The 23,466-nt window shown below is 45.5% G+C and overlaps 1 protein-coding gene across 5 annotated transcripts in view; it reads left to right on the top strand.

Moving 5' to 3' along the window:
• The window catches only part of DPYD (dihydropyrimidine dehydrogenase), a 533,115-nt gene that overhangs the window by 19,150 nt on the left and 490,499 nt on the right, over window positions 1-23,466 (top strand). For all 5 annotated transcript variants that reach the window (XM_066623608.1, XM_066623607.1, XM_066623609.1 and 2 more), the window contains exon 2: window positions 22,599-22,709. In XM_066623608.1, coding sequence (XP_066479705.1) covers window positions 22,666-22,709 — 44 coding nt within the window. In that variant the 5' untranslated portion in view covers window positions 22,599-22,665. The remainder of the gene's footprint in view (window positions 1-22,598; window positions 22,710-23,466) is intronic.

Genomic DNA, 23,466 nt, shown 5'->3' with positions numbered 1-23,466 from the left:
TTGTGTTATACCTGCACATTTATATTTGTACTGTATTTCTGAATTAAAATTGGAGATACACTTTGTCTTTTTGTACTTGGAAAAAGTTTGATTTTCTGCCCTCAGGAGTTCATCTCTTGGTTGTGCATAAATTGCTGATCTGTGTATGTCTGGATAGGAAGGAGGCAAGATGAGACGTAGTGGGTCACTATCTCTGTGGGTGGGTGGGTCAGACACTTGGGAGCCATTCAGTACAGTAATTGTTTCTCCTGTTTATCCAGTTATACTGGACATTGGAGAACACACACAGTGCTTTGGGCAATAAGCCATTTGGGGGTCACAGCATATTAACCAGCTTGGGTACCAGCTGAGGGTCTATGACCGTCAGACAATTCACCAAGCTAGACTCATCATCTGATCCCTCCAGTACCACTCAGCTGCCATAGATTGCTGATGGGGAAGTTAGGAGGAGCTGCTTTCCATCATCCACCAGTGGTAAGCTGGGTGGAGAGGTCCAGTACAGGGCTTTATGGCAGGGCCTCCATCAACCTTGTGCTGGCGTGGATGTTATTCCCCTTGGCTATGTTAATCATGCCTCTTGCTGGCTTTTCTGATGTGTTGAGCACAGCGTTTTAAGACTTGTTCCATGTGCCTCTGCCTAGGGTGTGAGAAATGACTTGCATGTGTGTGGGAAGTGGCAGACAACAAACACGCACGTTTGCCTTCCATGTTCTTCCCACCAAAATTGTGGCTATTTTTTTTTTTCCAAAGCTGGGAAGAAATGAAACCATGACTGTCTTTATTTTTACTCCCTTCCCAATCCTGGGAACCTTTGACTTCTGAATCTTTTGTGTGATGTGCAAGAGTGATTGGACTGTGAAGCAAAAGCTAGGCGAGAGTAAAGTTAAGAAAAAAGGCCCTGCATGCCCAGTAATGCCCATGCAGGCATGGACAGCCAATCTGCAGCTTGGATGTCACAAGTGGCATAAGCAGTAGGTGTTGGCAGGACTCCTGGACAGGAGCAGAAGAACCCATTGTCCCTTCCTCCAAGGGTCTCCTGGCAGCATGCAAGGATCCTTCCCGCTGCTCCCCCCCCCCCCAAAAAAAAAGCACTTTACCTTGCAGAGCCATTGGGAGGATAGGATAGGCTGAAAGATATTGACTGGTGGAGGGTCTCTTAACAAGTTTCATAACTGAATGGGGTTTGAACTTGGGTTTCCCCACTCCTTGTCCAGCACTCTTGTTCTTCCTGGTGATCTGAGTTATGGCACAGAGTCTGGCTTGCCATTTGCTTGCTTTTCCTGTGCCTCTTTGCTGTCTATACCACTGCCTAGCAGAGCAGAGTCAAAACTTTATCCAGGTATAGGCAGGGGGAAGGAGGGAAGCAGCGCTGCACGTGCATGGAGCACAATACAGTAGCACTGTAGTTTTGGAGTTTTGACATCTGCCAAAAAAGGTTGACTATCTCTAACATAAGCAAAACATTAATCCGGTATTTCTGTTTAAGATCAACTTACTGGGCATAGCAATCAGCGAGTCAAGCGGCGTGATAGTGGAGCCAAATCCAAAGGGTGTGATGAAAGTAGTTGCTAAAATGATTAAATTGGGTAAGAGGCACTTTTTCAAGTGGGTGCTCCTTTTTTTTTTAGCAAGGGGAGAGTAACTGGCCCATCTCACCCCAGCACTGTCTGTTCTAGTGGCTGTCTGCTGGTATTCATTTGCATCTTTTTAGATTGTGAGCCCTTTTGGGACAGGGAGCCATTTAGTTATTTGATTTTTCTCTGTAAACCGCTTTGTGAACTTTTAGTTGAAAAGCGGTATATAAATACTGTTGTTAATAATGATAAAGGTGTGAAGATGAAGGAAAGCCAGCGAGGCCAAATCTGCCATGGCTCCCTCCTTCTGCTGTGCTCTTTAAGTTGAACTGTGTATCCTTCCCCTCCCACAGAAACACCAATTACCTGTGAGGAGGAAAAGGAAAATGTGTAAAAAAAAAAAAAATACTATAACCCACTCTAATCCCATGGGATAGAAAAAGTATATATTGCAAGAATATTAGTTGTTACTGTTGTGGGGTCTGCCTGGTGGCTCCTGTAAGGGCAGAAAGGATAAACATTTCTTGAATGAATGTTTTTCCCCTGTGGGTTTCTGAACTGGAACCCTATGTTGCCTCCTAAAGGATGCAGTCAGATGTTCTGTGTGTCCTTTGCACTTTCATCCTGATGCTATGCCTGGATTACAAGGTGCAGCCTTATAGACCTCTTGGAATTGCAAGTTGGACAGTGGGCAATTCTGGTTGACTCCTCCATACGAGGGTCGCCCAGAAAGTAATGCACCACATTTTTTTTCTTCAACAATTATTTATTGAACACAATGAAACTTACACACAAGAAAGAATGATGTTTCTTCTACACTCCCTATTTTTCCACGTAATCTCCGTCCAGTTCTATGGCCTTCCTCCAACGAGACACAAGGGCATGTATGCCCTGTTGGTACCACTCCTCGTTCTGGTCACGAAGCCATTTCTGCACTGTGCGAATCACCTCTTCGTCATCCTCAAAATGTCTTCCGCGAATGGCATCCCTTAATGGCCCAAACAAGTGGAAGTCTGAGGGAGCTAGGTCAGGGCTGTGGGGTGGATGGGGTAACACAGTCCAACCCTGTTTAGTGATGTGTTCCGAAGTCCTCAAACTTGTGTGAGGCCGAGCGTTATCACGTTGAATCAAACATTCACCTGGGTTGTTATGGCGCCGAAGTCACTGGAAGCACTTCTTGAGTTTGGTTAATGTCTTGCACATAAGCTTCAGAATTAATGGTGCTGCCTCTTGGCATCACATCAATGAGTATGACGCCCTCACAGTCCCAAGACACAGTGATCATGACCTTACTGGCGGAAGCAGTTGCTTTGAATTTTTTCTTCTGTGGAGATTGAGGATGACACCATTCCATCGACTGTCGTTTTGTTTCGGGCTCAATTGGTGAACCCAGGTTTCATCACCTGTCACAATCCTGGACAAGAACGCTTCTCCTCATCTTCAAAACGTTTCAGCAACTCAGAAGAAATGTTTTTTCTGAGAGATTTGTGGTCCACCGTAAGACAGCGCGGAACCCATCGTGCACACACTTTTGAGTAATCAAGAGCACGGATGATTGCATCCACACTTCCTTTGCTGATTGACAGCTTCAGCGCCAACTGCCTAGTCGTTATGCATCGGTCCTCGCGAATGAGCACATCAGCAAGCTTTGTCTTGTCAGGTGTGACAGCTGTGGATGGCCGCCCCAAACGCTGCAAATCTTAGAGCTCTGCCGAACTGCCTTCTAATGGTCTCACCCTCTGTGCCCAGCGACTAACCGTACTTCTGTTGACTGCAGATTCTCCATAAACTGTACACAAACGTTTGTGAATGTTCCCAACAGTTTCTTTCTCCGCAGTGAGAAATTCAATGATGACACGCTGCTTGTAATGTACATCACTTACAGATGCCATTTCGAAACACTGCTGCAGCTACGCTATCTGTCTGAAGAAACCAAAAATTTGTGTGTGCACTCCTGAAAATTCAAATAATGTATATCTAAAGTTTCACATTCGTACCATTACTGTAGGCTGAGAAAAAAAATGTGGTGCATTACTTTCTGGGTGGCCCTCGATAGAACGGTGTTTCTGTGTGAACCTCGTGCAGTGCCGCACCCTAAGCTGATGCCTCTCACAGTGGAGACCTGCATTCCAGCATAGCGTGGAATGCCATCAGGTTGCAGTTCTGTGGTTTCACAGCAATATTGGCTGTGTCAGGTGATAGGTATTGATGGGAGAAAACAGTGATAATGAAATAAAAACACATAACACTGCTTTCTGTACTTCTCATTTTTGTAAACACACACACACACACCCTTAAAAAATCTGTGAACAAACCCATTTTTTTGGTTTTTATTTATTATTTAATGGAGGTGCATGGCTAAATACTGTGGCTGCATCTAACAACTATATTGCCTTCCTAGTGCAATTTTAAAGCAATTACAATTTATAATTACAGTGATGCCTCGCAAGACGAAATTAATTCATTCCGCGAGTCGTTTCGTATTGCAAAAATTTCGTCTTGCGAAGCATGATTTAAAACAAACAAACAAAAAATGCAAAAAAATTCGTCTTGCGAAGCACGGCCATAGAAAAATTCATCTTGCCAGTCACCAAAAAAATCGCAAAACGCTTTCGTCTTGCGAGTTTTTCGTTGCGCGAGGCATTCGTCTTGCGAGGCATCACTGTATTTTGAATAAAAGCACATAATCCTGCTTTCTGCAAATCTAACTTTCGGAAAACCCTGAAATCTGCGCAAAAATACAACCATTTGCTCCCACCTCTACTGATAGGACTAGACGACTTGTTTTCAAATGGCCCTGCTAGAAAGCGGCTTCAGTTAGCCAGAAAAAGATGAACTTCACAAAATAAGTTGCTGCTTAAAGCCACAGCAACTTCAGTGTTAATTTGTCCTGCAATTATAGACCATTAACTTTCTGATGCATGGCCAAGTAAGTCTGTTTTGGGAGTGAATAAACATTCATAACCTTTTTCTGGACAATACTTTTAAATCTTATGGCAGTTTGGATATTAGACGGGTAGGGCTCCAAGGATGTAGCCCAGAGGAAAGGGAAGCAGTGATATTGACTTCATTGATTCTTGTTCCCTTGAAATATTATACACTTTAAAAAAAGAAACTGAAATGTATGGGCAAAATAATCCTCATTTGGTCCTGGGAAGTTTAAGAAACATTCTATAAGAGTTTTTTTTTGGGGGGGGGGAGGAGGGGAAACAATCTGGAAAAGTTTGCAGCTTATGCAACTGCAAGTTAACAACGAGCAATATAAATCATTTGCAAGCTGGAAAAAGTTTGTTAGCAGTATAAAAGCGAAACCACTGCAGATATCTGCCTATGAGGTGACCACACAGATAAGGCGAGGGCAAGTTCCCAGCAAAAAATCATGGAATGTTCCATGATCCTTGGATATGTCGGGAGTAAAACTTGGAGAATGGTGATTTTGAGAAGGAGCTGTAGCTTGCCCTGGAGCCTGATGGAAAGGGGAAAGAATCTGAGCCACACCACTGTTCTTGAAGGCACTAACAAGGTGCTTATGTAGTGCTGTGATCCATCCCGAGTCAAGCAACAGAATTGAATTTTGTGTTGAATTGCTTAAAAAAAAACCCAGGTTTGAAACTGCAGAAAAGCATTTGCAGTTTTAAAAACCATCCAAAACAAATGCAGCACCATCATAAAACAACATAAACAGCTTACCACAATACCCTGCTTCCATTGCTGCCGGACAACTTTTTATACTGCTCACTGTAATTTAAGAGACACTTCTGCATTCAGAGTTAAGGAGCAACAAAGCTGAATGTTTGTAAGCTGTCTTCAGTCGTTCAAGTGTTCCTCGGGTGCTTCACAGACCTTCTGCAAGCACTTTTAAAGCTCCTCTAAGCTTCTGTCTGCCGAGACATACCTGAACAGCCCTGACCTGAGTGACCCGCAGATAAGACAAGGTGTCAATCTGTGCTTGATTTATTGGTAGAAATTGCTCGCCTTGTGGGCGAGTATCTACGGTACATAGAGAATGTGTTTTTGCTTGTGCTGTGGCATTTGCAGTGGAATAGCAGCAGTTTGTTTCCTTGTTACAGTGATGTCAAGCTGCACCTTCCTTCTAGAGATGTGGATTTGGTTCAGATGATTATTTAAATCATGGTTTACATCGTGGAGTGATAATGAGGCTCAGGTTGGCATGTTTTTCCTCTGTTGGGCCGGCATGCTCCCTTCTCAACAGTTTGATCATGGTTTGCTTGAACTAACCAGTGTTACAGTAAAGCACACTTTCTTGAGTTTGGATATGCAGGAAACCATCGCTTATTCAAAAAATAGAAGCTCTTCATCTTTTTCCCTTGTGTGTGGAGGACTTAAAGAGGGGAATGGGAGCATGCAGACTCGAGGCTTGCCACCGCCTGTTAAACTATTATCTAAACCAGGGGTGCCCAAACTCTGGCCTGCGGGCCACTTGCGGCCCGCTGCAGGTCCCCATCTGTCCCCCAGGGGTCCACCCACCTCCAATGGGCACCCGGCCCTCAGTGGCACCTGAGCTCAGTGGCAGCGAAGGAAAGACGAGCCCAGCCGGGTGCAGGGCCTTTTATAGTGGGAAGGTAACGTGAGACTTGCAGGTCTCTTCTTCATTACCCATGGGCTGGGCTGGGCTGGGAGCAGCTCCGTTTGGCTCTGCTCTGCTCCCTTCCCCATCTCCCCACCCCTCCTGCAGCCTGAGCCGGGAGGGGGGGGAAGAGAGAGAGAGAGAGAGAGATCATGAGGGAGGGGAGCGTAGCTAGCAGCACATCTCCCTCCGGAGGGAGGGAGGGCTGGTTGGCTGGCCAGCCAGCCAGTCGGCCAGCCAGGCAGGCAGGGAACAGCACCAGCACATGGGCAGGCAGGTAGGCAGGCAGCTGGGCAAGCAGGCAGGCAGCCCAAGCGGGGGAACGAGGGAGGGCGAGGGGGCAGGTGAGCAGGCGGGTATGTGAAAGTGTGAAAGATCCCCCCTCCATTTGTGTGTGTGTGAATGGGATCATAAACTGGCATGAAGATCCCCCCTTAGGTTGATTGTGAGCCTAAACTGGCATGAAGATTGCCTCCCCCACCTTCTTAGGGTGATTGTGAGCCTAAACTGGCATGAAGATCGCCCCCCCACCTTCTTAGGGTGATTGTGAGCCTAAACTGGCATGAAGATTGCCCCCCCCACCTTCTTAGGGTGATTGTGAGCCTAAACTGGCATGAAGATCGCCCCCCCACCTTCTTAGGGTGATTGTGAGCCTAAACCGGCATGAAGATCGCCCCCACCTACCTTCTTAGGGTGATTGTGAGCCTAAACTGGCATGAAGATCGCCCCCACCTACCTTCTTAGGGTGATTGTGAGCTTAAACCGGTATGAAGATCGCCCCCACCTACCTTCTTAGGGTGATTGTGAGCATAAACTAACATTGATCCCCCCACCTTCTTAGGGTGATTGTGAGCATAAACGGGCATGAAGATCGCCCCCCCCTCTTAGGGTGATTGTGAGCATAAACAGGCATGAAGATCGCCCCCCCCTCTTAGGGTGATTGTGAGCATAAACGGGCATGAAGATCGGCCCCCCCTTTTAGGGTGATTGTGAGCATAAACGGGCATGAAGATCGGCCCCCCCACCTTCTTAGGGTGATTGTGAGCATAAACGGGCATGAAGAGGCCCCCCCCACCTTCTTAGGGTGATTGTGAGCATAAACTGGCATGAAGATCCCCCCTTAGGTTGATTGTGAGCATAAGCCGGCATGAAGATCGCCCCCCCCACCTTCTTAGGGTGATTGTGAGCATAAGCCGGCATGAAGATCACCCCCCCACCTTCTTAGGGTGATTGTGAGCATAAGCCGGCATGAAGATCGCCCCCCCCACCTTCTTAGGGTGATTGTGAGCATAAGCCGGCATGAAGATCGCCCCCCCTTCTTAGGGTGATTGTGAGCCTAAACTGGCATGAAGATCCCCCCACCTTCTTAGGGCGATTGTGAGCCTAAACTGGCATGAAGATCCCCCCACCTTCTTAGGGCGATTGTGAGCCTAAACTGGCATGAAGATCCCCCCACCTTCTTAGGGCGATTGTGAGCCTAAACTGGCATGAAGATTGCCCCCCCCACCTTCTTAGGGCGATTGTGAGCCTAAATTGGCATGAAGATTGCCCCCCCCCACCTTCTTAGGGCGATTGTGAGCCTAAATTGGCATGAAGATCGCCCCCCACCTTCTTAGGGCGATTGTGAGCCTAAATTGGCATGAAGATCGCCCCCCACCTTCTTAGGGCGATTGTGAGCCTAAACTGGCATGAAGATCGCCCCCCCCACCTTCTTAGGGTGATTGTGAGCCTAAACTGGCATGAAGATCGCCCCCACCTACCTTCTTAGGGTGATTGTGAGCCTAAACTGGCATGAAGATCGCCCCCACCTACCTTCTTAGGGTGATTGTGAGCTTAAACCGGTATGAAGATCGCCCCCACCTACCTTCTTAGGGTGATTGTGAGCATAAACTAACATTGATCCCCCCACCTTCTTAGGGTGATTGTGAGCATAAACTAACATTGATCCCCCCACCTTCTTAGGGTGATTGTGAGCATAAACGGGCATGAAGATCGCCCCCCCTCTTAGGGTGATTGTGAGCATTAACGGGCATGAAGATCGGCCCCCCCACCTTCTTAGGGTGATTGTGAGCATAAACGGGCATGAAGAGGCCCCCCCCACCTTCTTAGGGTGATTGTGAGCATAAACTAGCATGAAGATCCCCCCTTAGGTTGATTGTGAGCATAAACCGGCATGAAGATCGCCCCCCCACCTTCTTAGGGTGATTGTGAGCATAAGCCGGCATGAAGATCACCCCCCCCTTCTTAGGGCGATTGTGAGCCTAAACTGGCATGAAGATCGCCCCCCACCTTCTTAGGGCGATTGTGAGCCTAAACTGGCATGAAGATCGCCCCCCACCTTCTTAGGGCGATTGTGAGCCTAAACTGGCATGAAGATCGCCCCCCACCTTCTTAGGGCGATTGTGAGCCTAAACTGGCATGAAGATCGGCCCCCCTTCTTAGGGCGATTGTGAGCCTAAACTGGCATGAAGATCGGCCCCCCTTCTTAGGGCGATTGTGAGCCTAAACTGGCATGAAGATCGCCCCCCCTTCTTAGGGCGATTGTGAGCCTAAACTGGCATGAAGATCGCCCCCCCTTCTTAGGGCGATTGTGAGCCTAAACTGGCATGAGGATCCCCCCCCCCTTCTTAGGGCGATTGTGAGCCTAAACTGGCATGAAGATCGCCCCCCCCTTCTTAGGGCGATTGTGAGCCTAAACTGGCATGAAGATCGCCCCCCCCTTCTTAGGGCGATTGTGAGCCTAAACTGGCATGAAGATCGCCCCCCCTTCTTAGGGCGATTGTGAGCCTAAACTGGCATGAAGATCGCCCCCCCCCTTTCTTAGGGTGATTGTGAGCCTAAACTGGCATGAAGATCGCCCCCCCCTTTCTTAGGGTGATTGTGAGCCTAAACTGGCATGAAGATGCCCCCCCCTTTCTTAGGGCGATTGTGAGCATAAACCGGCATGAAGATCGCCCCCCTTTCTTAGGGCGACTGTGAGCATAAACCGGCATGAAGATCGCCCCCCCTTTCTTAGGGCGATTGTGAGCATAAACCGGCATGAAGATCGCCCCCCCCTTTCTTAGGGCGATTGTGAGCATAAACCGGCATGAAGATCGCCCCCCCTTTCTTAGGGCGATTGTGAGCATAAACCGGCATGAAGATCGCCCCCCCCTTTCTTAGGGCGATTGTGAGCATAAACCGGCATGAAGATCGCCCCCCCCTTTCTTAGGGCGATTGTGAGCATAAACCGGCATGAAGATCGCCCCCCTTTCTTAGGGCGATTGTGAGCATAAACCGGCATGAAGATCGCCCCCCTTTCTTAGGGCGATTGTGAGCATAAACCGGCATGAAGATCGCCCCCCCTTTCTTAGGGTGATTGTGAGCATAAACCGGCATGAAGATCGCCCCCCTTTCTTAGGGTGATTGTGAGCATAAACCGGCATGAAGATCCCCCCATCTTCTTAGGGTGATTGTGAGCATAAACCGGCATGAAGATCTCCCCATCTTCTTAGGGTGATTGTGAGCATAAACCGGCATGAAGATCTCCCCATCTTCTTAGGGTGATTGTGAGCATAAACTGGCATGAAGATCCCCCCACCTTCTTAGGGTGATTGTGAGCATAAACTGGCATTAAGATCGCCCCCCTTTCTTAGGGTGATTGTGAGCATAAACGGGCATGAAGATCGCCCCCCCTTTCTTAGGGTGATTGTGAGCATAAACGGGCATGAAGATCGCCCCCCCTTCTTAGGGTGATTGTGAGCATAAACTAACATTGATCCCCCCACCTTCTTAGGGTGATTGTGAGCATAAACTGGCATGAAGATCGCCCCCCCCCCCTTCTTAGGGTGATTGTTAGCATAAACTGGCATGAAGATCGCCCTCCCTCTTAGGGTGATTGTGAGCATAAACTGGCATCAAGATTATCCCCTTCTTATGGCGATTGTGAGCATAAACTGGCATGAAGATGCCCCCCTTCTTAGGGCGATTGTGAGCATAAACTGGCATGAAGATCCCCCCCTTCTTAGGGTGGTTGTGAGCATAAACTGGCATGATGATCCCCCCCTTCTTAGGGTGAATGTGATCATAAAGTGCCATGAAGCTCCTCTCCCCCTTCTTAGGGTGAATGTTATCATAAACTGGATTGAATTCATTCATTCATTTTCCGCCTCTAATATATTCATTTATGTAAATTTATTCAAATTTGAGGTGTAAATTAATTCTTCTTTTTCCAGCCCCCAACACAGAGAGATGTTGTGGCCCTCCTGCCAAAAACTTTGAGCACCCCTGATCTAAACCATGATTTAGGTAATAATCTTGGACCATCTTGGTCTTTGTCTTGCTTCAAATCAACTAATATTCTAGCTGCTGCTGAATATGTTGCCATCTGCTGCAGCAATCATGGAGCAAAAATCATGTCTAGTATTGTGCATTAAGGTTGCCCTTAACTTCATGTGGAAAAACATCTCACAAGCTAAAAAGGCTTGGCAAAAGTACGTGAAATTTTGTAAGCTATTAGATAAAAATCTTGCCTGAAAGAGACTTCACCGCTTCCGACTGTAGGTGGGGGAGTGTATGTTTTGAAAGCTTTCCTACATGAGAGCCCTGGTATTTCTTTCACATGTGCTGTTTGTCACATTTCCCATGTGTGCTTCCAACATACACCCCACCCTACCATGTTTCCTTTGCAAGTTTCCTGTCTGGGTTTGGTGTCTGATGCTAATGATATGTTAGTGACCAAGCAGGTCAGTGGTCATGTTTTAGACTAAACAGATTATGTTCTAAAGCAGGGGTGCCCAAACCCTGGCCTTGGGGCCACTTGTGGCCCTCGAGGACTCCCAATCTGGCCCATTGTGAGCCCCCAGTCTCCAATGAGCTCTGGCCCTCCAAAGACTTGCTGGAGCCTGTGCTGGCCCTACGCAACTGCTCTTAGCGTGACGGTCACCTGTTTGACCTCTTGTGTGAGCTGTGGACAAGGGCTCTCTCCACTGCTTGCTGTTTCACATCTGTGACGCAGCAGTGGCAGCAAAGGTAAGGCTGGCCTTGCTTTGTGCAAGGCCTTTTATAGGCCTTGAGCTATTTCAAGACCTTCATTCATTCATATAAGTTCTATCTCTAATGTATTCATTTATGTAAATTTATTCAAATTTGAAAAGTAAATTAACTCTGTTTTTCCCCGGCCCCTGACACAGTATCAGAGAGATGATGTGGCCCTCCTGCCAAAAAGTTTGGACACCCCTGTTCTAAAGAATCAGAGGCAGACTGACATGGTCTAAGATGGTTCCTAGCAGTCTGTTTCTTGTATAGACAATCCTGAATCCAGGGGCTAGAGCTGTGGTTTTCAAACTCCCAGGGAGTTTGAAAACCACAGTAAGATCTGGCGGGGGCGGGGGGGCAGCAGCGCGATCCCCAGGTTTGCGCCGCTCAGGGGGGCTACATGGGCTTGTGTACACTTACAGAGCCTCCTGCAGCCTCCCGGGGGTGTGGGGAGCCCTGCGAGACTGTCTGCAGGGCTCCCCGATGCTTCATAAGTGAAAGTGGAGCAATCGCGCTCTGTTTCTGGTTTAGCTGAAGTGGAGCACGGTCACTCCAATTGCACTTGTGAAGCTTTGGAGAGCCCTGCGGACAGCCACGCAGGGCTCTCCGCACCCCTGGGAAGTTGCAGGAGGATCTGGTAAGTGTAGCCAAGCCCCTGCAGCCCCCTGAGCGGTGCAATTCTGGGGATCGCACTGCTGCCTCCTCCCTGCCTCCTGGCTGCCCCTGCCCCTTAACGGGAAACAGGCCAGGGCCCACAGGCTGGGGCGTTATGACGCCACAGTCTGAAAAGCCTTGGGCTGGAGGCAGATAGCATGGTGTAGGATGGACTGGTGGTTACACTCCAGTGGTTAACAGGTGGTTACACACTTAGGATGGACTGGTGGTTACACTCCAGTGGTTAACAGGTGGTTACATACTGGTGGGAAAATGAAGTGAGAAAAGAGGAATCCGTTAGCATCCTCTTTCATAGATCCTCTGACTGGGAAGTAAAAGAAGAGAGGAGTTCTTAATTAGGATCAGGAAGAACCTTATTGTCTCCCTGGGTCATATGAGTCTTCCTGAACTGAGTGCTTGCAGTGTTGCTTTTGGTCATGTTTTGGGGTGCTGTGGGGCAGCAAAATTTAAGTCAACCTGTCTTCCTTCCTGTGAGCTGCCTTGGTGTGCACAGAGCAATGTGCAGGAATCCCCCTTCAAGACTCTTGGTGCCTTACACGCTCTGTGCTTCTAGGGCAACCATCAAATTGTCCAATCAGTGTATGCTGTCTAACACCTCGTTCTAGTTCTGGACCAGGTTTTGAGGTCTTGAGGAGTTTGGACTTGAGGCTGAGTTTCCACTCTGCACATAGCATTTCTGTTCATTTGTAATCCTTTGCGTAATCGGACTAAACTAAGCCGGGCAATAAGGTGCCTTAAAGATGAATTGTTTCATATGAATTGGATTAGAATTCTTAAGCGCGAGCAACTTGTCTCTATCAAATGAATGCAATATTAAGATGCATTGAAATGTTTAATGAAATTAACTGAAAATAAATATTTTGTGGATAATGCATTAGTAATGGTGTTAGTTATCATTTAGCAGTATACTGGGAATAAATTACAATGTACTGCAAATGCTTATTTTACTGGAGACGCTAAATTGTATTTTTGGGTATGTGATGTGGTGTTCATATAAGGAGCAGGACACTGAGAACTCCTGTTCACACTTTTCTTAAAAAAAATTGGTTTTATTAACCTGATTTGATTTTCCCCCTTCCTAACTTTTAATGTGTGGTTCCATAAATCAGATACACCTTATGAAAGCAATTATTTATAATGAGCTATCGTGCCCTCACCAAATGTTCTCAGTTCAGTGTCAAGTCAGAGTGCTTGGTTCCTTTAGTGCGAGCATGGTGAGCTTGGATCTTGTCTTCAGTGCATTTCTAAGGGCCCAGTCCTATCCAATTTTCCAGCACTGGTGCAGCTGTGCCAATGGGGTGCGCCATGCATCCTGTGGTGAGGAAGGGAGTCACAGAGGCTGCTCAAGGTAAAAGAGTGTTCCTTTTCTTCATGGCTGCATTGAGGCTGCGTCAGTGCTATGTAGTTGGATAGGATTGGGCCCTTAGTCTATTACGGGGGTGTACAAAGTTTTTGGCAGGAGGGCCACATTTCTCTGTCATTGTGTCAGGGACCAGGAAACAAAAAAAGAATTAATTTACATTTCAAATTTTCATAAATTTTAATAAATTTACCTAAATGAATATATTAGAAATGGAACTTCTATGAATGAATGAAGGTCTTGCAATAGCTCAAGGCCTATAAAAGGCCTTGCACAAAGCAAGGCCGGCCTTTCCTTCGCTGCTGCTGCATCACAGATGTGAAATAGCAAGCAGTGGAGGGAGCCCTTGTCCCACAGTTCACGCAAGAAGTTGAACAGTCGCCCTCATGCTGAGAGCAGTTGCGTCAGGGCAGCGCGCGCTGTAGCAAGTCTCTAGAGGGACAGAGTCTGATTGGAGACTGGGGGCTCCCTGTGGGCCAGATTGGGAGTCCTCAAGGGCCACAAGTGGCCCCCAGACGGGGTTTGGACACCCTTGGTCTAGTACACTGATTTCAACGTGTTGGGTTGGTGGTTTTTTGGAAGGCACATTTGCAAAACAGATGTTTGGGGAAGCAAATGTATAGGTTGATTTGGCAATTCTAGGAGATATGACTTTAGCATCAATCCCCCAAACCTACTGGAACAGGATGTGATGCAGCATTTTTGTGTCTGATGAAACAGATTATCATCCATGAAAGCTTCTGCAGGAACTCATTGATTAGTTTTCAAGTTGCTATAAGGCTCTTTGGTGTGAGTGCGCTGCAACATACTAAGAGCACAATCCTATATAGCAGTGGTTCCCCAACTTATCCTGGTCACGGCAGCTTAACCTGGTGCAGCCATCTCACGATATCCAAGATGGCGATGCCCAAATCTCATGAGATTTTGTGGGATCCAAGATGGCAGGTGCTAGGAAAACAGCTGGGAGAGACCACTGGGGACATCCCGTGGCACTACTGTGAATGCACTGCTAAGGTGTTGCAGTGTACACATTGAAAATCCCTGCTGTATGGGTTTACTGGGGGTACTTCTCACAATGTTTAATGGACTTACTCTCACGTAAGTGCATATTGGAATGGACCCTAAAACAGTGGCCACTCTGGAGATGTGTTTAATGCCTTTGACTGTTCTAGGCACACTCGTAGTATTTCTAGATACTTCACTTTTCCTCTCAGGTGGTTTTTGATTACCATAGCTCTATGTGGGATTGGTCTGGGTGGTCTTAGGCTTCTTTTTATGTGTGGTTTTGAAAGGACCATTACCTGCTTTAAGCTCTTGGGATGAGAGAGATTGGAAGGATAAATGGTTCTTAGTCAGAGTAAGGCAGTGCTGTTGCCAGAAGGGTGGATATGCTAAGGCATGGGTTTCCAAACCCCGGCCCGGGGGCCAGATGTGGCCCACGGCCAGCCTCAGTCTGGCCTGCGGCCAGCCTCTTATCCCCTGAAAGCCTCTGGCCCACTTGGCCGAACATGACTGGAACTGTGCTCTGGTTGCATCTGGAGGGTGTTCTAAGGGCCAGAGAGTTTGAATGAATGAGCCCATTTATTCACTCATCTAAGTTCCATCTCTAATTTATTTACATAAATTTTATATTTAAATTTTTTTCCGGCCTTCAGCACCGTGCCAGATATTTGATGCGGCCCTCTGGCCAAAATGTTTGGAGACCCCTGTGCTAACGCACACACATGCAAATGTTGTGTGTGATCTCTTGATGCCAGGGCCAGCCCAGAGCTCCTGAGGTAGGTGCCAAATGCTGCCCCTCCTTATCCAATGATGTGGAAGCCTCTGCTCCTCCCACTTGCCAATGCTCTGAGCATTCCCCTCCATGTTTCCTCTTCCTCTCTGTTCCCCTCTTCCTTTTCTAGTCCAGGAAGAGGAAGAAGGAGCAGTATACTGAGGAGGGAGTGAACAAAGTGTCCTTCATAAGCAGTCCTCTTGTTCAGTGCAAGATGCCTACAAAGGGAGGGGAAAGCTGCACAGCCTTGCTTCAGATCAGATTCTCTGTTCCGTATGTGCACTGCATGACATCACAGCATGTTCAGGAAGTGGTACAGGAAGTGAGGAAATGGCGCAGTCCAGGTCCCTCTGCAAAGTGAAGGTATTGCAGCCCCTTCTTCTTTGACATGTAACTAATGACAGAAAGTTGAGGATACCAATCCTTTCACATTCCATGACATGGATGAGGACGTTGCCTGGATCCTTCCCCTCCCAGGATATCCTCACACTGTACATGGGCAGTCTCATTGTCCTTTTTCTCTCTCCCCTCCCCCCCGCTTCCCCAGTTCATGTTTGACATGCAGCCCACTGCTTTAATGGAGCAAAGCAAATTAGTAAAACGGAACAAACCATGTCTGCATGCCTGCAAGGCAGATATGTTCTGAAGCTGTTCTTTACTGCAGAACTTTGGTCTCCATGACGTGCCTGACGTGAACTTGCGTGACTTGGTATCTGATCTTGCAAAGGAAAAATGTTCATACGCTTAGATCTTAATGGTGGTGTTCGGATGATGGTTACCTGACCAGAAGATTAATTGCAAGCTCAGATGAAACAGATGTCTAGAGAAAATCCTCAGACACTTATTTCGCACTGTGGATCAAAACCCTTAAGATACTTAGCTTAATTGTTCTAATCTGCTCATTACTTTTGAATAAAAAACGAAAAAAAAACATATATTCCAATTATTCTCACTTGGGAAACAGATATACAGTGCTTTGCAATACCCTGAACGCTGCTTGCTGTGAAAGATAAAGTGGAAATTGGTTTATAAAAAATGGTAAGTAGGTTAAATTTGACCTCGCCTCTCCCCGCAGAGCGCATTCCAAAGCTTACCTAATCAATTAGGGCTTGATCGGATGCCTGATTTTGCTCTGTGTGAGTTTGTGCTGTAGCTTCAACTGTGGATATAAAAGTATGTATATCCATGCACATCCAAGTGTGTGTGTGTTTATGGGGTGGACGGGGGAGGGAGTGCCAGAAGAAACTTGGAAGTAACAGCTGGGGGAGTTCAACAGTGTTCTCTATTGGGACTGTTCCACTTGTGCTGATCTGTTATTTTTGGTTAACTGGTGTCCCTCACCAGGATACACTCCATTATGAGCACCTGTAATGCATCTTTACTGGTACAGGCATGCCTCCGTATCTTGGGAGTTCTGTTCCAGGACCTCCCGTGGTTACGTGAAACCACGGATATGGGCAAACGCCTCCTCCCAATCTATGGAGTCGAAGGGTGCTGTGCTCTCCTCGTCTCCAGAGGGTCCTCTAAGTCCAGCAGTTAAAAAAAAGTGCAGCTTTCATGGAGAAACTGGAAGTGATGCTCTTAATGCCTCCTAATAAGGCATTAGGAGGCTCAGGGATGCCCCTTAGGGGCCCTATAATGCCTTATAAGGCATTTAAAATTTCTGGTTTCATAGAGAAACTGGATGCTTTTTTTTTTTTTTTTTTTTTTTTTGACTGCCAGGTTCAGATGACCCACTGGAGGTGAAAAGAGCTTCCCTCACCTCTGGAGGGCATGTGTGGGGGACTGTGGAACCGATCCATGGGTAAGTGAATCCATGGGTATGGGGCCCCCCTGTACACATAAAATAAACCAGTTTAAGTATATTGAGAACCTATGTGGGATGCTGAAGTATACTATACTGTGCTCTTCAGGGTTCATTAGTAGAGCCCATGCTTTGTGTGTATGAGTCTGTAACGTAGTAATCCTCCAGTTCCCACTGTGGATCCACCAGTGGGTCAGAACCCAGTTTTTGGTGGTTCATGAAACTGACAGGGTCGACTAGACTATGTGCATCAAGGATTAAACAACCTGCTACTGGGGGGGGGGGGTTGCTGCCCATTCACTTCTAGCTACAGGGATTTGAGTGAATGGTAAGTGAAACTATTTTTTAGGTGGGTCCCAACGCTAAAATGTGTGGGAACTACTGCCTTAATCCATTTTTTGGCACTACTTTGTTAAATCATTTGCTTTTGTGAATCTGCATTCACATTCCTGCAGCTCCAAAACCCAGTACTAATTAATTCATAGCTAAATTAACACTATGAATTCCTCCACGGAGTTGTTTACAAGCATGCATGACCACGTGGTCGTGAACAAGAGGGTACCTAGTGCTGAAATTACAGGAGGCCCCAGAGGCTTGGCCCCCATAGCTTTTGTAACAGATCCCTTAGCTACTGTGTTTAGAAGACTAGTGATTATGTTTTTGCTAAAACTGTGGGCAGGGGTTATAAATTTAAAGGTTCCCAGATCCGTTCTCCCCAAGCATCACATGAATGAGCTTTTGGTCACAGTTATGGAAATGGCAGTGACTGACACACAAATGCAACCCAATTCATGTTTACCTTTTTTGAGATGATTCTGCAGATAGGATAGGAAACTGAGCAATGTGACCAGCTCTCAGAATAACAAGGTTAACCTTACTGAGGAACTGCATTTGTGCTTACTAAATTCTGCAACAAAATAACCTTCATATAATGGCATCAAAAGCTGGATTTTTTCATAAATAAATAAATGTTCTTGTATAAATAAAGCAAGATTTTTTCCCCCTACTCATCAGCACCAAAAAAGCTACAAGGGGCAGCAAGCCCTGGCTTCTGAACACTGCAAGTCACAGAGCCCAATCCTGAACTCCCAGGGTGGGCAGCTGTGGCAGCACTGAAAACAGTAGCATGTTTGCGACAGTGCATGCTGGCAGATGCCTGATCTTGTCTGATCTTAGAAGCTAAGCAGGGTCAGGCCTGGTTAGTACTTGGATGGGAGACCGCATGGGAATACCGGGTGCTGTAGGGTTATACCATAGTCTTTCGAGACTGAAGGTTGCCAACCATTGCATTGCATGCCGGCAGTGATCTGGCATGCCAAGCCCAGGATTGGGCTCTAATTCAACCACACTTCTGGTTTCTGAGATTTCACCAAGGGTTGCCCATGTGCTTTCAGATGTATGTTTGCCTACCTTAGGGACTAAGGGACTAGAAGCTTGTAGATATTTTAAAACAAACACTGACATTTTTAGGAAATGTAATTCTGCAGCTACTGTTGCTATTGTGTTCTGTGTTGTTTTTTTTCCCCTGTGCTCCTGCAGAATTGTGGCATATATGCCCACAAACCTTTGTTATGACCCACTTTCTCCTCTGTAGCACAAGGGCAAGATGATGTGTCTTAAACAGACTTTTCTGATGTAACAAGAGTTCAGCCTGCAGTAGTGTGTCTTTCTTTTGTTTAAAATCACCTTATTTTTCTCTTGAAAGGCACCTAGAACAAGTCAGGACTCTGAATAAGAAATTATGATGTCTGAAACTCTGCTGATTCCATAGTCATGTGTTTAGGATGACTGGCGAAGGCTATCATCTTCTGCCAGGGAATCTTCTCAAGGGTTCTGTTTGACTTCTCCCAAGTTTTAATTGGAGCTACTTTACATAAAATGTGTCACAATGTCAGGATAGTATTTTTGTAAGATTTTGTGTGACTTAATGGAATTCTATTCCACAGGGCTATTGCTTCTGATGACACGTGCAAAAGCATACAAAACATTTTGCAATGTCTAGAGGATCAATCCAAAGCTATATATCTATATCTATTTATCTATCTATATATATCTATAATGTAGAAAAGAGGCAGAATTTGAGGGGAGGTTTTGTCAGTGACAGGAGAAAGTTGGGACCCAATGCAACAGACTTAATCCAGCAGTCCCATAGTCAGCACTGCTGACTATCAGTGCTTTAAAAATAAGGCTGCAAACTGTTTGGGTGGTTCACCCCATATTTAGTAGGGGGGAAACAGCTGTTTAGTTCAATCCAGCATAGTTTCTTTCCATTGGCTACTTGCTAGTGTCTTTTGCCTCATTTTACACTTTGGGCCCTTCTGGGATAAGGAACCATCTTTTCATTTATATTGATATGTAAGCGACTTTGTGAGTTTTTTTTGTTTTTGAAAAGGAGCTTATAAAATATAGTATTAATAACATAAACCAAATAATATTGCGGTAGCCCTTGAACAGAATACAACATAAACTCACATATTACAGCTAAGCCCAAGCCAAATGTTCACTGAAGTTGGTGTTTTCTTTAATGGATAACCTATTTTATTTTCACTGATAATACATTACAGTTTAAATGGCAGAACTGACACCAAAGCTGTGGTGGTCATAGTTAGGAATGCTGCACTTTACTGAAGACATTGCTTAATGTTGCATGAAACTTGTTTGAATATTACTATTTCCTGGGGCCAAGGTTGTGATCACTTCCAGCATGGCAGATCCTACATGCACTGATGTCTACTGGGTGGTGCCATGCACCAAGCTGACCATGAGCAGATAAAAACAGCTCATGAAAATTTCAAGCATACCACGTTGACAACGTTTGGTAAATCTTGGTTGGAGTGTGAAGGTCCTTGTGGAAGTTGCCTCTCAACTTACCCTACTTTCATGTTGTTCTTTCAATGATAAAATGAGAGAATCAGCTGGGTGCAATTATGGCAAGAAAATACAAAGTCCAATACACATTTTGGTGCCTTAAAGGTTAGATATATTCTTGAATATATTTAGAGTGCTGATTAAAGAAATGCCACCAGTTTTGCCCTATCAGCTTTAGTTTTGGAGATATAGTATAGCCACCTTAGATGCTTATTTAACCAGTTGTCTGCACATCAGCATATAAGGTGGGTATGCCATTTCTCGTAAACTAGAGCTAATAAGGTAAAACCAGTGCCATTTTTTTTTTGAATCGGTGCTCCAAACATATCCAAGCATAGATCTAACTTCCAAAGCACCAGAACAAATTTTTTTTGGTTCTTGGGCAGTGCAATTTGTTATGCTCCTAATTTGAAAATGCATTGTGGAATTGGTTGTGTATAAAATAGTCATTCTAAGCATGCTGTCATGTCTCATCAGGATTAAACACAGGACGTTGGGTGGAGCTAGTTAGATTAGAGGGTCTAGGGATCCTGCGATGCCCTTGTGACGGTGCCACTCTGGCTTAGGTCGTCAGGGGCCGAGAGCAGGTTTGATTCTTCATCAGTGATGTCACGGAGTGCGTCTCTTTGCTTTATAATGAATGGTTGCCATTCATTCTTTTTGGGAAAAAGCTCTTACCCTGGGGGTGCTGTTGCAGCAAGCATGCCAAGATCTAACCTTCATCCAAACACTGGGTGGCCAGACCCTTGCTGTCACCGATTTCACATGAGGATGCAGCAGTAATGCTGCAATACCCAGGTTCTTTGCACTATACAAGCCACTCTCGACATGCACTCCCGCCATCATAGCAGCTGGTATTGTGTTCATTACACTTAATACCCATGAATATATTCAGGCACTATATTAATGTTGAGGGCATGTGGTGATTATCTGAAAAGGAATTTTCATGATTCATGATTAGTGTCTTAGATATATTCTTGGATATATTTGGGACACTGATTCAAAAAATGGCACCAGTTACTTCAGGCTCAAAATAGCCAGTGAGTGTGCTGGTATAAATACCAGCCAGTAGTAGCTGGTATTCTTTGACAACCTTTATTGCAGCATGATTTCCAGAACATGCTGTACTGTAAACTCCTGATGGATTTCAACAACAGTGTTAAATCTTGCAGAATTCCAGCAGGAGTAAACATGGGATTTCTTCCAAGGTGTTTTTTTTTTTTTTTTGGACTTTTTAAACCAATGGTGTCCTCCCCAATGGAATACATCTGTTACAGAATGATATTACAAACCAGTGCAGAAACCATGGGGATAGTTCTCACAGGCGGTATTGCTGAAGGTACTATATTAAACATTTATAGTAGGAAGCATCTATGTGTTTTAACTTCTGCAAAATGGCCTATAAGGCCAACCTCAAGGCTCCACTTGTGTTTTTCAGCAGCTGGCCAGACATCTGGGATTCTTTGGAAGTTCTACCTTGGCTTGGGCAGCTCTGCTTAGAGTTGCATTTTCATGTCATGCTGGGGTTTGTCTAGGGCAGAACAGACAATTGGCATTTCTGTTTCTAGGCCAAGCAGGAAGTGTTTATGGTCATGCTGAATTCTTATGAAGATAGGGGAAGGGCAAGTTAAAGTGTAGCCTGGGGCTGAGCCCGCCCACTGTGTTCGTCTCCCAGACTACTTTACTTTGGCTGTTTTTCTCCCAGCAAGAACCCTCTCTTGTCTTGAAGCCTCATTGGTAGAGAAACCAAAGGCTGACGCAGTTTTGCTGGTAAAAACATGGTGGGGGTGGGACGGTTCAGCTCCCCTTCCTATTTGTGAACCTTTGTAATTCTGTCTCCATGCTTTTAAGTGAATTCAGCAACAACCTGACTCTGGCACAGAGGCTGCTGTTGAAATACCTCATTTTGCACCATCAGCTGATTACTTAAGCTTGTTTCACGTCTGGATTTCACATCATCGTCAGAAACTTGACTTTTTTGCTTATTGCTGGGCATGGTACTGTTTCTCTCCCTTTATATCCCCATGTACCCTCCTGGCTGTTTATTTAACACAGTGGCAGTGTCTGTACATGTGGGCAGGAGGTGTGGTCTGATGGACTGTGTGATCACACACAAGATCCCCTGGTCTTGGCTTGATGTGGCACATGCAATGTGGTGTGCAATCACATACAGTGTGATCAGCTTAGCCTAAATACATGCAGAAATTAATGGAAGTGATCTGGGAGCAGTGTGGGTTGTGGAAGCAACCGCTTTGCACCATGTAATATTTAAACCTAAACTTCCAAGCTGTTGTATCAGTTCCGAATGTCCATCTATGTTCAATAATGTGTTACAATGTTATGAATTTCACATTGCATCAGAAATGAGAAATGCTTGAGAATTATTATAGAAGGGAGGTGGCCTCAGGGCCTCACGGGCTCCAGTCAGATCTGTACACCACTGGCCTCTGTGTAAATAGGCAGCACTTATTTCCACTGAGCTGGCTCTAAAGGGAAGACCTTTGAAAGGCTAAGAAAAAGTTATAAAGAGCAACAGGGCTCCCTGTTGATGTCTGTTGCAACTGTACATGACTCCGCTCCTAGAATTTGTCTCTGTGGAAGGTTACTTAATAAGACTGGAGCAGTTGCCAACAAGTTCAGTGGCCTCATTTACTTAAAAGTCTGTTTCTGGTGTATAAAAAAGTGATGCAGCTTTGAACTTGCACAGTGCCACATGGCTTTGTGAACTTGAAAGTAGCACAACTTAAATGTTTATTTTTTATTTTTTTTCCTAAAAAATAAAAATAATACATGTTACTATAACGGGCTTTCCTGTCTAGTTGATACAATTGGTCTACAAAAGGCAGAATGATACGAGTTAGTTGACTGAGCATGAATTTCAGTCGTTACTCTCTAACTTTTTTGAAGAAAACATTTTTCTCTTTCTCTTGTTTTTGCAGAACATCCTTGCTCTAAACCCTCGTAAACAAACTCATGCAATTTTGAATTCGACTCTTGCAAAGAAACATGAGAAAAAACACTGGAAAAGGAATGCAGACAAAAGCTGTGCTGTAAGTTCCACACTCTCTGTTCTTGCTCCTTCTGGAAAATGGTCACCTTTTTAGTGAAGTTTGAAATCCTTAATTGTACACAAGTCAGAAATTTTCATAATGGAGTTTCTTGCAGGGTAAAGCAGTCAAATCACACAGTTAGGCTAACCTTATTGTGAGAAATGCTGTTGATGAGAGACACCGAATAGCTAAAGACCACCTAATTCTGTCTGGTTTGGCTGTCATTATAAACTTTTCTGATAATGCTTTTTTTCTCTGTGTGTACATTTTGTCTTTGTCTTTTTTCCTCCTGCATTGACATTTGTTAGTTTGTTGATCTTGGGTCCCATTATTATTTTCAATTGATTTTTGAGTCCTTTTTTGTGAAATCAAGAGGTCTACAGAAGAGTGTGTGTGTGTGTGTGTGTGTGTGTGTGTGTGTGTGTGTGTGTAGTCATAAAGGCTTTATAGCTTCATCCATCTCAGAATCCTTCTAATTAAATTGTGCCTAATCCTTTACCTGGGGTTTTCAAACCTTGTTATAGGAAGACTCCTTGAATCAATCTTAAATGGTTTGAGAATGATCAAGACCCTGTCAAGGCAGGTAGGGATGGATTGAGCCACCCATATAAAGATGTAGGTTGTACTGTTTTGTCTCCTCTAGGTCAAAAGGATGAGGGAATGGGGAATTGTACAATTTCAGAATGCATCCAGGAAATCCAAGGTCCCAGATACACAAAGCCCTGCACCTATGGCACTAACAGGCCAAGACTAGCAC

This window comes from Tiliqua scincoides, chromosome 4 (assembly GCF_035046505.1).
Source record: "Tiliqua scincoides isolate rTilSci1 chromosome 4, rTilSci1.hap2, whole genome shotgun sequence".
NCBI lineage: Eukaryota > Metazoa > Chordata > Lepidosauria > Squamata > Scincidae > Tiliqua > Tiliqua scincoides.
This window is presented reverse-complemented; position numbering and strand designations above follow the sequence as displayed.